Source organism: Mesoplodon bidens (genome assembly GCF_964165515.1).
Source record: "Mesoplodon bidens genome assembly, chromosome: 13".
NCBI lineage: Eukaryota > Metazoa > Chordata > Mammalia > Artiodactyla > Ziphiidae > Mesoplodon > Mesoplodon bidens.
The window spans coordinates 19,699,873-19,717,346 of record NC_138169.1 but is presented as its reverse complement, the minus strand read 5'-3'; the positions used below and the strand labels follow the sequence as shown (position 1 = coordinate 19,717,346).

Sequence of the window (17,474 nt, the reverse complement as noted above, 5' to 3'; positions counted from 1 at the left end):
CCAGCCTCCTGGCACACCATCTCCCATCCAGCCTCCCCAAGAGATGGGCAAGCTTCCCAAAACACACATCTGACTCCATCCCTCTCCCCCAGAGAAACTCCCACAGTGCCCCAGTGCCCCGGTATAAAGTCCAAACCCCTGGGAATGGTTGCCCTGGCCCCTGCCAGGATCTCCAGCCAACACGCTATGCTCCCTCCTCCGTCCAGGCGCCAAGGCCTTTCTGTTCCCTCTTTCCAGCACATAACGCCATCCTCTACCCACGGGCACACTCTCCAAGAAACAAACCCCCTGCCCACCATCCCCCACTCCAGGTCAGAAGCCATCAGCCCCTCTTCCCATTACCACAGCTCTCTCCTTCTGGACAGCTGCCTCTTTTCACAAAGAATTTACCCCTTAAGGGTGTGCCTCCTCTTTGACATGGTGTCTTGAAATATTTGTTGAATGAATTAATTAATGAATGCACATTTAAAACATTCTTCTGGGGCTCTTTTTCTGAGATGGTCAGAGATGTATTCTGGTGATGCTGAGAGGGGAGAAAGGCTCATGGCCAGATAGTGGGCTGTTCCATTCTCCTGCCAAGGTCAGCCCTGAATAAAAGCCAGGCCCCAGGATCTCCACGGGGGGGGGCACCTCCAGACTCAGAATCTGGGGTGAGGGTTATACCCCCAACATCAAGAATCAGTACAGCTGCCTCACTGGACTGCAGGGCAAGCTGATGGCTCACAGCTAGATCGCAAGCCAGGAGGACAGATCCTATATTGCCCTGGGTCCACCATTTCTAGTGTCTGCCCCATAGTAGGTGCTCAGTGCACACACTGGTTGACCGAATGAGCTTCTCACATGTCCAGACACTGTACTGAATGAAACCCTGTACTTCTCTAGGATAATTGCACCCTTGTCAAGCATGCAAATCCTTTAGAAAGGATTCCCCATAAAACCACCAGGACCGTGGCTAGTGGATGCACAACTCCCTCTGGAACTGTCCCAAGGATGAGACACCGGTGTCTGGGGGTGAATGCATGTTTGTCCAGGAGCTCCGATGGATTAGCAACGGGAAAGCTGGGCCAAGGGAGAAGTCTTGTCCAAATGCCCTGGTTACTGATTAGCCAAACCCTAGAGCTTCTCTCTGCAAGGGGGATCAGAGAGGCAATTAAACCCCTTTGGAAGAAAGACTAAGTTAAATATCTGCCTAATCCTGCAATTAAAAAAGACAGCGAGTTGGGTTTCTGGAGCCTTCCTTCAGATACCCGAGGGGAAGTGGCGGGGGATGAGACAAGGGAGAGACCACAGAATGAGGGCCCACTAATATTTACAGAGCCTGTACCTGTTTCATACCTTTTATACCTATTAATCCTGCCAGTCACCCAGACGAGGGAGGACTGTGACCCCCACCCCCACTCCATTTTGCCCGAAAGGGAGACCTGGGCTCAGAGAGGTTAAGTGTTTTGTCCAAGGTCACAAAGAAGCTGCAAAGAAAAAGCACTTTCTTTGTGCAACAGGTATAGCCCTTTCCTTTCCAAAAGGTAATGGCAGCTCCTGTCTGGAGAAAGTTCAGTCCCGCGGGCAGGAAGCCTTGGCCACCTAGGCGGCGCGCGGAGGTCACACGGCAGCCCCACTACCGACCCGCTACCGACCAGCGGAGAAGCAGGGCTCCAGGGCGCGGCGCCGCGGCTCCGTGCCGAGTGTGTGCTAGGAGGGTGTGGAAAGGTCGGGCCCGGCTCGGGGGTCAACGGGCCGCTTCCCTTCCCCTGGGTCCCGCCTGTAGCCCTAGGCAGCGCCGCCAGCGGGGTGGGGGCCACCCGAGCCTACTGGGAGCAGGGGGGATTGAGCCTTAATCCCATCAGGGCGCCTCTGCCCTGAGAAGGCGCGCGGAGGGGTGCGCAGGCTCTGCGGGGAGGGCGCGTCCGGAGCCCCGGAGCCCGTGGGGCCCCGCGCGCTGTTCTCTCCACCGCCCCAGCTGCCCGCAGGATCCCTTAGCCCCGGGCTCCGCCTCGATCAGCACCCCCGCTTCCCAGTGTCCACCTCCTGGGCCTCCAACCTGCACGAATGTCCGGATCCTAGCAGTTCCAGGCTGGGTACGGATCTCCAGCGATACCCCAGCTCCCGGCCACCAGATCTCCTCTCGGAATCACTCCCAAGGCTCGGACCAGTGGGGGTCAGAGGAGAGGGATCAACTAGCTCCCAGTTTCCAATCACCGTCCACAGTCACCCCCAGGCTGGGGATCGAATGGGACCCCAGGCCACCAGCGCCCGATCCACTCCTGGGATCGACTTCCAAGTCTCCAACCGGGTGGCGTGGGATCCATTGGCTGCCCAGTGAGGGATCTTCCCGCGGGATCCACTCCCAAGTCTCGAGAGACAGACCTCCCAGCTCCCAAATCGAGATGCCCCCTCCCTGCAGACTCAACGCCCCGGGAGATCCACCGGGTCCCCACCTCTTCCCCGGCCAACTTTGCCAACTTTTCTCCCGGGGCCTCAGCCGAGCAGAAACTTGGCGGCCATCGCCGGCCGCCGCCTCCCCGGCCCCCTCGCAGGCCGGGGACAGGGGGCGGATGGCCTGCCCCCATCTACCGCGGCCGCCACTCAACCTACCCTAGAGCCGCCGCCGCCGGCCCGCCGCGTCTCCACCTGCCCGCAGCCTGTGGCACCTGCCCGCGCCGCCCGCGGCCCAGCGCAGCCTAGCCTGCTGGGGGCGGGGCCTCGGGCGTGGAAGCGCCCCCGTCGCCGTGGGAACCGTGGCCGAGGGCGCCTGCGCGGAGGGCCCCGGGGCGGAGCGCTGCCGGCGGACCCGTGCTCTCGGCCGGCGCCGGGGCCGGGGGACGGTGAGACAGGTCAGAGGTCGCGAGTTTGCCCCGACACTCCTCCCGGAAGCGGTCCCGGCCCTCGAGCCCTCACCCCGCCGCGCCGGACTCAGAACGTTGTTCATGATCCCCGCCCGCATTCCCGGGGTCAGCCCGCGGCGCTGGCTGGGATCCCCCGCAATGGACACCGACCGGCCGCCGGGTCTGCGCCCCCAAGAGCCTAATGCAGCCCGGGAACTCAGGAGGCGCACGGTAGAGCCTCGCCCATTGAATCTCTTGGGCTGCGGGCGCCGGCTTGGGGGGCGGTCTGCGCGAGGCGCTCGCGTCGCCTCGCGGCAATCAGGGGAATTGCACCCGGGACCGCACGACCCGGGGCCTGGCAGGAGGTTGTTCACTCCCGCTGGGCTGGGGCGCCTACTGTATGCCACGCCTGCTGCCATTGTGTTGAGGTGGGGGTCGAGGTGTGAGGCATATAGAGACTTTTTGGACAAGTTGAGAGAATCGAAGGAAGTTGCTCCTGAATGGGAAAATGCCTGTTTTGCTATCCTTTACTCATTTCATTCCATAGGTCTTTATTAAGCACCTGCAGTATGCTGGATGTCAGGGACCCAGTGGTGAAGCATCTGGCAATATACAGGCTCTCTGGGAGCTTACAGACATTGTAAACAATATTTGCACTAATAAACTGAATTGTATTTGTGACTCGTGCTTCCTTCCTTAGGAAGGAAATGTACGGAGAGTTAACTGAAGGACCTAAAATCATACATGAATTTATTGTACGTCAGTTAGACCTCAATAAAGTCAAAGAGAGGAAAAAGAACATCACGCTGTGTGGCTTCAGAATTGGCAGGGATCTCTCTTACCTGTCTTTCTCTCAATTTGTGTGTGTGTGTGTAAGAAGGCACCCCTGTTACAGGAGATACACACATCATATCTCTTGTTTCTTTTAATCTGCACTTTTGGAGTAAGTATCAGCATTTTATCAAGCAGCAGCCTGAGACTTGCCCGCAGTGATGGAACCCAGAAGTGGTGAGGCAGTGGCCCATGACGCCCATGGCCGCGTTGGTTCTTCGTTGCTGCGCGCGGGCTTCTCATTGTGGTGGCTTCTCTTGTTGCAGAGCACGGGCTCTAGTGGGCAGGCTTCAGTAGCTGTGGCACGTGGGCTCAGTAGTTGTGGCTTGCGGGCTCTAGAGCGCAGGCTCAGTAGTAGTGGCACACAGGCTTAGTTGCTCTGCGGTATGTGGGATCTTCCCGGACCAGGGATCGAATCCGTGTCCCTTGCATTGGCAGGCGGACTCTTAACCACTGTGCCACCAGGGAAGTCCCAACGTCTTACATCTTAGAATAATCTCCTGTATCTGGATGTCTTGAGAACAGCCATCAGTAGGACCCAACTGAGTGGCTTTTAAATACGACTACCACTCCCAGGGCGGAGTCTTTGCGGTGGGGGACAGAGAATGGTTGGATTGAAAGTTAAGATGCCTCAAAATCAACCTTTAAGCAGGACTTTTGCATTACATGTATATTGTATGAGCAAAGGCAAATCACTGTTTATCGTCTGCTGCCCTCTCTAGAACTTCTGGAGGCAGGGGCTTTTATCTCTTTAGTTCACTCCTTATTCTTAGTGCCTAGAGCAGAGCTTGGTAAGTAGTAAGTGCTCAATAAATACTGTGCTTAATAAATATTGGGTTAAATGCATGAATGACCAACAGCTGATAGGGTACCCTCTGCTATCTCTCCTCCCTAACCTTATCAGAACTTCCTGTCTCTCCCAGGCACATCTCAATGAACCAGAACGTGTGGGCTGAGGATTCTGTTGAACTGGATGTCTCTCAGCTCCCCATCCAGCTTAGTCCTCCATCTTGGCCTCTCCTCTCTATCCCAGAACTTAAGTGGGGGAAGGGAGAAGACAGTCCTTTTTCTGCCACCTGTCACAGACCCCAAACCCAGATGTGTCCCCAGCCCTAGCCAGCCCACCCCTAACTCTACACCCCAAGAAATGCCCAGTGTCAGTTCTTCTACCCACATCAAGCTTTGAGGGGAAATCCCAGATGTGCCAAACTACAACTCCCAGAGCCCTCCTGGCCCCAGAAGGGGCGGGACTTCCGGGCTCAGCCCCACCTTAGCTGATTCTCTCCGCGTTCCTGTGTCTTCCCTCCCAGGTGAGAGGCTGCCAGCCAGCACACGCCCAGAGATTACACCCTGACCAAAGAGGTGTCAGGTTGTACATTGTTTTCAGAGCCAATACCCCACCCACCACTCCCAGCCCTGGCTTTTCTCTTCCTGAGGAGAGAGGACAGTGCCACCCAGGGACTTTCCCAGAACCCCTTCTCTGCCACTGTTTGCCCCCTCCTCCAGAAAGTTTGTCCTGAACTGGCAGCTCTGTCCAATAGAACTTTCTGCAATGACAGAGATGTTCTATATCTGCACTGTCCAACATCAGCCGCAGATGACTACTGAGCACTTGAAATTTGGCCATTGTGTCCGAGGAGCTGAATTTTTTATTTCATTTTAATTAACTTAAGTAACCACACGTGGCTACAGCTACTGTATTGAACAGGACAGCGCTAGAACTCACACACTCCTTGGCAAAGACCATATTCACACATTTTCATTGATGTATATTTATTCATTTTGTTTCTCCTGTAATTTACCTGCTCCTTGAAGGGGAGAGCCAGTACGTTCTTTGAAATGTTTTCTCTCAACACCAGGCCTTTGCCCATGCCATGGCCTCTGTCTGGAATACTTTGCCCTCCATCATCTGTAACAACTATGTGTCCTTCAGATCTTAGTTTTAAAGTCAATTCCTCCAAGAAGCCATCCCTGACGACCATCCCTGACCCCCATGCCGAAGCTTCTGAGTCTTCTAGCCCCAACTAGACACTGATGACACTGTAGTATAATTGCCCAATTACTTCTCTGTCTCACTTTCTAGACTGTGAGCTCCTTGGGAGCAGAGACTAGCATAATACCTGAATCAGAGCTGACCCCCAATAAATATTCATGGAGTTCAACGCTGAATAAATGTTTTCACATGATACAATCCAATGCCTCATTCACAGTAGTGATACTAATGAAAGCTGTAATTTATTGAGCTGTCTCATTAAACACCACAACAATCCTATAAGAGATGCTATATTATCTCCTTTTCACAGGTAAGTGATCTGAAGCTCAGAGAGGTTAAGTAAATCATTCAAGGTCACACAGCCTGGGTTCCCCAGAAAACAGAGCCTGAGGCAAGATTTATAAGCTAATGCCTTATTAGGGATGAAATCCCAGCTTAACAAGAGTGAAGGAAAAGGGACTGTGAGACTGAGAAGGAGGCAGAGCAAATATAAGACGTGTCTTACTAAGTTGGCCACAGCTTTCCAAGCAAATACGGCTGGGAGTTCCACCACTCAGGGCATCTCTGGAGAAGCCACGTGAAACATGCAGAGATGAAGGGCAAGAACTTCATCTGCTGGCCCGTCCCCTTTCCTGTCTGCCATTAGTGACCATTGGGCCCAACTGCTCCTCATGTCTGAGCTGTGTTACCAACACATCCAGGCAGCCATGAGGGAAGCCAGTTCTACACCCAGAGCTTCACCTGAGTCTAGAAGAGGAGGCAGCAGAACCCTATTCCCAACCCCCAGCCAAGGATCCAGTCAGGTTGGACTGGACCACAGCTGGGGTCGTTGGGAGACCAAGCCGCGACTCAGGCCTCATCACCGCAGGCTGAGCTGGCCAAGTGGCTGCAGCAACTGACCAAGGCCGCCTGCAGGGGCAGGTGAGCGGAGGCTGATGGCATCCAGTGCCGCTGGGTGGCCAGGAAGGACACAGCTAAGCACACCTGAGAAGGTGCATCCATCAAGCCTGAGAGATATCACACTGGGATTCAGATCCAGTTCAGACTAACTCCAAAGCCCTTCCACAAATACTGATTGAAAGAAAGAAAAAAAAAAGAATAAATACATGACTGAATGAGTGGGAAAAAAACCCTGGCAATCATCTCTTCAAAACCCTGGTGTATTCCAGAGGCTCTCATTTTACAGTGGAAAGACTGAGGCCCAGTAAAGCAGAGATCCCCTGACCAGGGCCACACTGAGTGTGGGTGGCAGAGCTGGGACTTGAGCCTCGGTCTCAGGCATCACTGAACCTTCCTGCTTCGGACAGCACCAACTGATGTGTCTCATTTGTCGTGTCAGCATTTATAGCAACAGAGTGACGCCTCTTGTTCTCACCTTCCCAGCATCCACGGCCCATCCTCTGCTGACAGCACCTTGGTTTTCCTCCTAGAAACCAACCCATCCCCCACCTTTAGTCCATGTAGTTCTAGTGCAGTGAGCCTCATGACATGCTTACTCTAATCCCCATTCTCCAACCCTCAATCCCTAATCCTTGAGCCCAGATCCTAGGTCTGGCCAATCAGAGCATCCCATTTCCCTGGCCACAATGATGGGACCCAAGCTTGTCCAGTGAGCGTTAATCACAGCAATTGCGGCAACTATGTGCAAAGAGGAGCTTTCTTTTCTCTGGGGCTGCTAAGCCTGGAGGCACCAGAAGCCAACACTGTTAGAATCTGCCTGAGAGCAAACCCAACTCAGCAGAAAATGGAGCTGAGAGATGGAGAGAGAAAGAGAGGTCCATTGCTTGTTCACCTGGAGCCAGCTGTGCCTGAAGCTGTCCCACAGAATTTTCAGTTATGTAAGCCAATGCATTTCTCGTTTCTAGTTGAGCCAGTTGGAGCTGCACTTCCATCACTTACCGCAAAGACAAGACAAGCGCCTATGCTGTGCCAAGTTTTTTTGTTTTTTTAAAAAAATTAATTAATTAATTAATTTTTTGCGGTACGCGGGCCTCTCACTGTTGTGGCCTCTCCCGTTGCGGAGCACAGGCTCCGGACGTGCAGGCTCAGTGGCCATGGCTCACGGGCCCAGCCGCTCTGCGGCATGTGGGATCTTCCCGGACTGGGGCACGAACCCGTGTCCCCTGCATCGGCAGGCGGACTCTCAACCACTGCGCCACCAGGGAAGCCCCTGTGCCAAGTTTTATGCTGAATGTGGGGGACAAAGATTTTTCAGATTCAGTGCCTACTCCCCGCAAGTTTACAGCCTACAGGGTAGATATCCAGATCCCAGAGAAATATCCCTCAACTAGAATTACTAAGGCAGAAAGGTAGAGAGCACAGTGGCAAGAATTTCAACACCTGGTGTTTAATCGTAGATCGGTTAATCCCTATTCATGCCTTCTCCTACCCAGGAAACCCCATACCCTCACCCCATCCTGATTTGGGGCTGGCTTTTCCCTCTTTGCCCAACCCACCCAGCAGCCCAGTGAAAGCCTGTCGATTTAAGGAACTGGGAAGGAAAATACATGCACACACACACACATGCACATGCACACACACACACACGCACACACACACACACACCCCTCAGGCCAGCCTATCACACACTTGGGCTTTGTTCAGCAGCCTGAATGTTTCCTTCAAACGGAAGGACACCTGTTATGAGGTCGCAGACGTATGTTCAAAGCTGGAGCCTGAGAAGAAGTGGCCACCTTGGAGGGTCTTGACCTGAAGTGTGGTGAGTCTGGAGGGAAGAGGGATGTGAGGTCAGGATGGGGAGAGAGGAAAGTATTGTCCAGGAGCCATAATGGGCTTTAAGGGTCCATGAGCCCCTGAAATTACAATACTGTGTGTGTGTGGGTGTGTGTGTGTGTGTACAAGTAAGTCTGCATGAAGAATGCATCCATGCTTTTAAATCCTATTTTCAAAGGAATCATCACCTCCAAAAGTTAAGTCCCACTGGTCTAGGATATGGCCATCCTTCTTCAGGTGGGTGTTTTAGCCCACTCAGGCTGCTATAACAAAGTGCCAAAGACTAAGTGGCTTATAACCAACAGAAATTTATTCCTCTCAGTTCTGGAGGCTAGGAATTCCAAGATCAGGTAGATTTGGTGTCTAGTGAGAGCACGCTTCCTGGTATATAGATGGCTGTCTTCTTGCTATGTCTTCACATGGCAGAAGGGGCAAGGGTGCTCCCTGGGGTCTCTTTATAAGGGCACGAATGCCATTCATAAGTCCACCCTCATGACCTCATCACTTCCCAAATGCCCATCTCTCAATACCATCACCACTGGGGTTAGAATTTCAACATGTGATTTTGGGGGGCACACAAACACTCAGTCCACTGCAATGGGGAAACAGAGCCATTACATTACATCATAATTTGACCAGCTCACACAGCCAACTTGTAATGGAGCTGGAAAAGAACCAGAAGTCGGGCTGAGCTGGCTGTGCAGCTAGGAGAATGAGACAAGGGATGCGGGTCAAAGTCCTCCCCTAAACCCGACTTGCCCATCTTCAGATCTCAGCCTGGATGTCACCTGGTACCCAGGCTGGATCAGGTGCCCCTCCTCTGTGCCTGCCCTAACATCGCCCTGGGCTTTCTCTTGGTGTGACGCTGTGTCTGTTTGCATCTGTTGATCAATGGGTTGGCGAAATACACATCTCAGACTTCATTTAGGCTACACCACACTCAGATATCTCCACCTCTCCTAACAAACAGGACCCTCCTGCAGCTTCCCTATCTCAAGTAAGGGCAGCTCCTCCATTCCAGGTGCCAAGGTCAAAAGCCCTGGCGGCATCCTTGCCTCCTCTTGGTCCCTCACACTCCAAGTCCAATCCATATGCAAAGCCGGTTGGCCGGACCTACCTTTTTCCTTCCACAAAGATCCAGAATCAGCCCCCACCCTCCCTCTCTCCTCTCTCTCGGGTCCACTGATGTCTCTCACCTGACCGGCTGAAGTTGCCTCTGGTTGCTTCTTCCTCGCCCTTCCTTCTGCCTCTCCTCCATGCAGAAGCCAGAGTGATCTTTTTAAAACACTGGGACAGGTGACGTCACATCTCTGCTCGAGACCACCCACAGACTCCCCGTCTCACTCAGAAAGTAAAAGCCAAAGATCTGTCATTGCCTAGAAGGCCCACCACTCTCCCCCTTTCCTCATTCCTTCCAGTTACCGGGTCCTCTTTGCTTCCGCCAACATGCCAAGTACACGCTTACCACAGGGCCTTTGCACCTGCTCCTCCCTCTGCCTGGAATTTCCTCCCCCGTAAATCCACATGGCTTCCTCCCTCAGCTCTTACTCAAAGGCCACCTTCTGGGCTTCCTTGGTGGCGCAGTAGTTGAGAGTCCGCCTGCCGATGCAGGGGACACGGGTGTGTGCCCCGGTCCAGGAGGATTGCACATGTCACGGAGCAGCTGGGCCCGTGAGCCATGGCCGCTGAGCCTGCACGTCCGGAGCCTGTGCTCTGCAACGGGAGAGGCCACAACAGTGAGAGAAGCCCGCGTGCCACAAAAAAAAAAAAAAAAGGTCACCTTCTCATGGGGCTTTCCTGACCATCCCCCAGTCACTCACCATCACCCTTCCCAGCTTCATTTTCCTTTGTGGCACTTATCTACATCAGGCATCTTATATATTGTTTCCTTATTGTCTCTCTCTCCCACTAGAGTGTAAGCTCCATGAGGACAGTGGTTTTGTCAGTTTTCCTCACTACTAAACCCCCACCACCTAGAACAGTTCTCAGAACATAGTAGATACTCAGTAAATATTTGTTGACTGGATGGATGGATGGATGATGGACCATATTCTTCCACCCTGTTTGTCTGCCTTGCCCATGAAACCCTAAGCTCCTTGAGGGCAGGCACTATGTTCTGTTCACCACTGTATCTGTGAAGGTCACCTAGGGCTGGGCACATAAAAGTTGAATGAATGAATGATCAATTCCTTCCAGTTCACAGATGAGGACATGGACACCAGGATGAGGAAGGGACTTGGCTGTGGGGACATACCAAGGCTCTAGCAGCCACCTCTAAATACCCAAACCCCAGTTCCCCTCCTGCCATGGCTGACTATGGCTACCCTGGCCATCCATGCTCACTGGCTGGAGCAGGTGGGAGGGTTGACCAAATTCTAACCCTGGCTAGCTCCTAAAAAACGCTGGGGTATTTGACTTTTAAACTAATTCCTTAATATCACTTTGGGTTTAGGTCCCAGAGTCAGGAGCCTGATTCCCTGATTCTGAGTCCCTGGTCCACCACTCGTTTCCTGAGGCTTCGTTTTGTCATCTGTAAAATGGGAACTCAGATAACAGTACTATCCATCCTATCATAGAGGGGCCACAGTCTTGAATTGAATGAGGCACTGAAAGAGTTTAGAATGGGGCTTGATGAGTGCTCAGGAATTGTCAACTGCCATTAACAGTTAAGCACTGAGCTGGAGGAGAAAATATTCAAACCCTTTCATGTTTCCCTTAGGTGGATTCCAGGTAATTGAAGCCTGGCCGGATGTGGTTTCGGGTTATAATGCCTCATTTAAGTTTCTGGGCACCTGGACGGTTGGTGTGATTTTCCCAGGTGACACTGAGCACATTATCTGGAGAACAAAACTTCTTTCAAGGTCAGAAACGCCCGGAGAGGCACTGGGGCAGCCAGAGAGAGGCAAAATCACGGGCCTCAGTCAGCTCTGGGCTCCCCAGCTTCCTGGCTGGAATTACACCCCTCGGGATCCTGCCAGCCCCAAAGTTGAGGCTGATTTTGGCGTAGGACAAAAATCCATCCTCCCCTCCTCAAGGGGCCATGTCTCATTTGCTGGCTAGATGCCATGAGGTTTTTCTAATCCTGGGAATAAAATGTCTGTGCCACCTTACCCTGACCTACCTTCCCAGGCTTAGCTCAGCCCCTCTCCCTGCAACACACCTGCATCTGACCCCCTAGAACCTTCACAACACCCCTACCCCCATTTCCAGAGAGACGAGGTGACCTCCTCAAGGTCATGTGGGGGAAACATGGTTTGTGTGCTTCTTTCTACCACATCATCCTGCTCAGTGATTGAACCCAACATGACATGCCCCCTGGGATTTAGAATCTGCTTTTACAGATGGAGAAACTGAGGCCCAGAGCAATGGGGCAACTTGCTCCAGGTCACACAGCTGGGAAGTGGTAGAGGGACTGGCTGGCCTCCAAGCCCAGGATTCCGGCCACGTTTAAAGTGCTGGCTGGGCTTAGAGTCCCCAAGTGAAACCCAAGGTTGAAGTCCTGGAAAGTCTGTGTAGGTGCCCTTGGCTGGCTCAGCTGCTTTTGACCCTGGGTGCCCTTAGGCTGCCTCAGCCCTTCTGGGCCTCACTTCTGACCATCAATGACAATGTTGGCTATTAGCAAACCACCATCCTGCCTCAGCCTCCTCATCCAACCTCTATTATTATTTTGGTAAGACTGGACTTGAAATCAACTCTCTTTCTCCTTAAAATAGATTTTAACTTAAAATGGATAACCAGTATCATGCCAAAAAATAAAACAAAAACACCACAGCAAATACAAGGAAAATCCAACTACATCCCCCAAATCTCACTAGACCCCATTGCTTGCTCAAGGCTCCCTGTCTTTTAAAAAGAGGAGATTGACAGATGCTTGGGAGATGATTAAGACCCTTTAACTCCAACAGATACTTTCTCCTTGGTGTAAAGAGAAGGATTGAAGGAGAATTGAAAACTAAATAACTCTTGGCATTTAAGGCTGGGTTCAGGTGCCACCTGACTATCCCTCAAGGGACATATGTGGCACCATGTGAAACAGCAATATATAAAACAATGCCATTTACATACATGAAAAATACACATATACTGAACAATATTGATTTTGCAAAAATACCTCCATACAAAAAGATACACATTAAATAATGGTCAGGGATTGAGAGGAGATAGCTGATGGGCAGGGTGGTTGCTAGAAACACAGCATCTGTGTGTGATTTCGGAAAAGGTGCTCCCTCTGGGTAGAAGCAGACCTTCTGGAAAGTGTAAGCCTTGATGGGCAGAGTGAATGAATGAAGGAATAAATGAATGAATTAATGAAACATGAGAGGGGGCTTGCATGGACCAGCAATGATCATTTCCCGAGGACTGGTTGTGCTCCAAGGTCTGTTTAAGCACTAACATTCATTCTAAAATTTGGAGTTTTGACTTCCAGAACTTGTTAGGGAAAAGACCCACCCTCACCCCAGTTATTAACACCTCCAAGTGCATCCCAGGCCAAAGGGAGGCTAATGACCTGTGATCTGAAGACAGGACCAGATCCCTGGCTGGCCGGGGAGGGGGGACACCTTTGCCAGCCCCTGTTTCTCTCCTTCCACTAATCTTGTCCCTTGACCTCTAGATCACTGACATTCCCTGATGGTGGGCAGCGTGTGGGCAACTCTGGGGCTTTCCCTAACCTGCATCTCAGCCCTCAGCCTCATCTCTCCTGTCTGGTTCCAGACCACCACTTTCTCCTTTGGTGTCCTCACCTACTGCTCCTGGCCTCAGGGTAACAGCTGGAACCAGAGCTGTGGGACCTTCAGGTCCCTGGATGATATTCCTGACTTTGCCTGGAAGGTGAGGCATGGTCTCAACGATTCACTGGGACCTGGCGGTGGGGCACTCTTAAACCCATCAGAGCAAAAAAAAAAAAAAAAAAGCCAGTTTCTGCCCACCTTCCTTCTAACCTCTGACTCGTTAGGTGTGGGGTGGGGTCTGGCTATCCGCATTTTAGCAAACACCCAGGATGATCCTGAAGGCAGCTGCCAGCGTGCAGTGCCTTTGTACAAACTAGGAAAAGGGTGCCCCTTCTTCAGGACACTATACTGCCATCTGCTGGAAAAGTACTGTAGTCAATATGCATTTCTGTGATGACTCCCAAACGCATCTCCTGGAGTTGTGCAGTGCACAACCTGTACACACCTACCTGGTCATCCTCTATCTAAGCGCTGCTAGGTTTGAAAACCACAGCTAAGGTGTTGAAAGTCACTGTAAATTGCCAAATTCAACAATGGGCACAATGGGTTGGGACTCCCAGTTCAGCACCTCTAAGGAAGATTACACAGCCTTCAAAACCGATGATTACAAAGGTGCCTCTCTTGGTGACTCTGCTGTATAGCAGGTACTCAATAAAGGGAGGGTATGGTGGTTGTAGATCTAGATCTTAATTCTGACTCCAACTCTTAAGTAGCTGTGTGCTCTGAGGGAAATGACTCCAATTCCTTTTACCTCTGTTTGTTTATATGTAAAACAGGGATAATAACAGCACAGACCTTGTGGGATTTTGAGGACTCAGTAGCTGATCAGTTAAGCAGAGAGAGCCGAGACTGCCCCCACCCCAGACAACACCCTCCCTCCTTTCTCTTCCTAGCAGGTCTCAGCTGTGATGCTCCTTGGAGGCTGACTCCTATTGGCCTTCAATGCAATTCTCTTCCTGTCCTGGGCCTTAGCCCCCAAAGGGCTGTGCCCAAGGAGGGGCAGTGGCCCAATGCCAGGGGTGCAGGCAACAGCAGGTAAATCTTCTATCACATATGTGTTCCAGACATGTTTGTGGAATGAATGAATGAATGGATGGATGGATGGATGAGCCTGTAAGCAGAGTCTTGCCTCCTAGTTGAATCTCAGAGATAAACCCTAGGATTGTAGACTATTCCAGGTCTTTAACAAGCCAGAAATTGGAGGTAGGGAATGGTATCCTTAACATCACCCTCTCTTGCCCTTATCCAAACCCAGTCTTAATAATCTGTCCTCCTTTGTTTCTCTCCCATCCATCCACTTAGCATCATTTTTACCAGGACCATCATATACAGTTGGGCAGGTTGTACACTGCACAAGGGCATCCAGCTGAGGTCTGAGAGCTGCTGAAATCTAACCATGCTCCAATTCCTAAGCTGTGAAACTGCAGGGCTGCGTCTGCCCGGCTGCATCTGCTTTTCTCTAATTCACACATCGGCTTGGGATGATCTAGCTCAGGTCTTAACTGAACCTTCATCCAATTAATTCTCCACCATCTCTCACCTGGTTTAGAGGTGACCCCCTCACATGTCTCCCTGCTGCCACCCTTGCCCCCTAGAGTCTGTTTGCCACACTCTGGCCAAGTGGGTCCTGTTAAAGCTGAAATCAGACCATGCCACTCGGACTGGCTTATCCGCGCCAATGACTTCCTGTTACCGATGAGGCTCCACTGATGAAGCCCTCATTCGCTCACTGACCTCATCTCTTACCTGCTCCGCCAGGCTCAGCATGCTCCGGCCAAACTGGCTTGCTTTCTGTTGCTCATGAAGCCCAAGCTTGTTCCCTCTGCCTGGAATTCTCTCTTCTCAGATCTTCACATCTTGCTCCTCCCACTTCATTAAGGGCTTTGCTCAAATATCACTGCCTCAGTGGGGGTCTTCCATGTCCTCAAGGTAAGGGAGCTTCCCTCTCCTTAGAGTCTCCTTCCTCTTACCTTGCTTTCCATTTTTCATAGCACTTACCTGCCTGCTTGATAATATCTTATCTGCCTGCTTGATTACTGTGCATCTTTCTCCACTAAAACATCAGCTCCATGAGGGCAAGAACATGTCTGCCTTGATATCACCAGCATCTAACACGGTACTTTGCAGATAATAGTTGCTCATTAGATATTTGTTGAATCAATGGATGGAGATACAGTCCTTGTCCTCCAGTGTCTACTGGGGGTGGGGTGTACTAGGCAGTTATAACTCAGTGGATATTTGGCACAAGAGGATGAGCACAGGATGCAAAGAAACACTCCAAGAGGTACCTGACCCAGTGTGTGGAAGGTGTTAAGGAAGGCTTCCTTGAGGAGGCATCACTGAGATGAATCTGGAAGGATGAGTGGGAGTTAACCAAATGTAGAAGGGTGTTTCAGGTAATGGGAACATCACGGGCAAAGGCATAGAGACAAGAGCAAGGCATGTGCAGGGAACTTCAAGTGGACGAGAGTGGCTGAAGGGTGGCTGAAGGTCACGTGACTCTCCGGCACGGGAAGTGCTTTCTAGGTGCGGAGGTGTCCGGCTCATTTTCTTAGTATCATTAGTACCTCTGACAGAGTGCCTAACAGTTTTGATGAATGAGTGCATGGATGGATGGATGGGTTGGTGAATGGATGAAGTAGGGTGGGTAAGTAGGTGGATGAGCTGATGGATGTATCAATAGACATATTACTGGAAGAATGGATGAATAGATAGATGGATGGAAGGATGGGGAAAATGGGTAGATTGGAATATGGATAGATGGATGGATGGATGAATTGGTGGAAGGCAGGTGGCTAAGTGGGTGGTTGGTTGGATGGATGGATGGATGAGTGAATGGAGAGGTAGGTGTAGGAATGGAGAGAATGAGTGGATGGGTGAGTAGATGGACAGATGGGTGGAAGGCTAAGCTGAGTGATAGGTGGATAAAAGGATAGATGAGCCAATAAATAAGTGAGTGGATGGATGGATGGATGGATGGATGGATGGGTGGGGGAATAGGAGGGTGGATGAGTGAGTCCTGGGATGGAAAGGCAGCCCAGAGCCCCTTGACCGACACACTGGTTTTCCTTGCTTCTGTTTCTAGCCATCGCCACCATTGTGGGCCTGCTGGTTTTCCCGATCAGCTTGGCCTCCCCATTTGCCAAGGAAGCCTGCTTAGCCTCCTCTGTGTACCACAGTGGTCAGTGCCAGCTGGGCTGGGGCTATGTGACTGCCATCTTCCACACAGTCCTGGCCAGCCTCCTGCCCATGTTCAGGTGGCTCCACGTGACCAAGGTCCAGCGGAGGACCATCCTCTTCTCCAGTGACACTGAGAGCATCATCCTCGTGCCAGAAATGAGCAAATAAAAATATCTCAGGAGGAGCCAAAAGAGCCCATGCAACAGTTGTATGAAATCACCACGCACGCAGGTTCAAATCCCACCTCTGCTGCTTCCTTGCTGTGTGACCTCAGACAAGACACTTCACCTCTCTGGGCCTCAGTGTATACTTCTGTAAGATGGGTGTGTGTGTGAAATAATGCTTACCTCATAGGGTTGTTATGAGAATTAACTTAAGATGCTGTGTATAAATAAAGGCCTTAGCACAATGTTAGGCACTAGTATTCAATAAACTTTAGCTATAATTATTATAATCCCTATCTCACAGGACTGTGGTGAGGATAAATCTATTCATGAAAAGTGCCTGGGGCAATTCTGAATCCGTGGTCACCAGTTAAATACTACATCTTTTAATAAGTATGTGCATATTCTCTCTCTATGAGAGAATAAAATAAAAATATCCTTCCCTTTTTATAACTCCTCCTCTTGGAGAATTTGAAAATTTTTCATTTTCCCATCAAACATCTAGTGAGTGCCCCTTATAGATGAGAGTTGGTCCAGTGCTGGGGTGGGGATTGAGGGGGGTGTCAGGCGGTAAGGACCTATCTCACCCCTCCATCCAGTGGATGATCCCACTGATGTGAAAACTTCACTGTTTTTTGGGGCACATGAGGCCCCTCACGATCCAGTCCACCAAACCTCTCTCTTCAGCTTCTTTCTTGTCATTCACCCAACCCTGCGCCTCTCCCTCCAGCCACACTGAATTCTGAGCCCACAGTAGGTCTCTTCACAGCTCCACCCCTTTGTACACGTTGCTCTCTGCCAGGGATGGAGTCAGTCTGTTGCCTTTGCTTATCAAGACCCATTGCCCTTCTTTGGGAAGAGCGCCCTAATCTTCCCTTGGGGAATGACCCTCAGCAACTCTCTGACCACCCCAGGCTTTAGGATGGACAAATGAGTCCTTCTGGCCAGTCAAGCCTAGTCAGAATGATTGCTTCAGAGATGGGCATGGGACCTGTATAAGCCAACATGGACAAGAGTTGAA

At 51.4% G+C, this 17,474-nt stretch overlaps 2 protein-coding genes across 3 annotated transcripts in view; one reads left to right on the top strand and one right to left on the bottom strand.

Moving 5' to 3' along the window:
* The window catches only part of KIAA1671, a 188,594-nt gene extending 185,758 nt beyond the window's left edge, over positions 1 to 2,836 (bottom strand). Inside the window, exon 1 of one of the 2 annotated variants that reach the window (XM_081252305.1) lies at positions 2,593 to 2,836. The gene's annotated coding sequence lies outside the window, so the exon portion shown is untranslated. Of the gene's footprint in view, positions 1 to 2,038; positions 2,121 to 2,592 lie in introns of those variants that run through there. The other variant, XM_081252306.1, reaches the window with a different exon arrangement.
* Positions 2,837 to 13,008: 10,172 nt separating this feature from the next.
* Positions 13,009 to 16,457, top strand: LHFPL7 (LHFPL tetraspan subfamily member 7; the record flags this gene model as incomplete). Its single annotated transcript, XM_081252592.1, is given in 4 exon segments — positions 13,009 to 13,209; positions 14,006 to 14,032; positions 14,036 to 14,144; positions 16,195 to 16,457. Coding segments are annotated over 4 exon segments (600 nt in total).
* Positions 16,458 to 17,474: the final 1,017 nt, after the last annotated feature.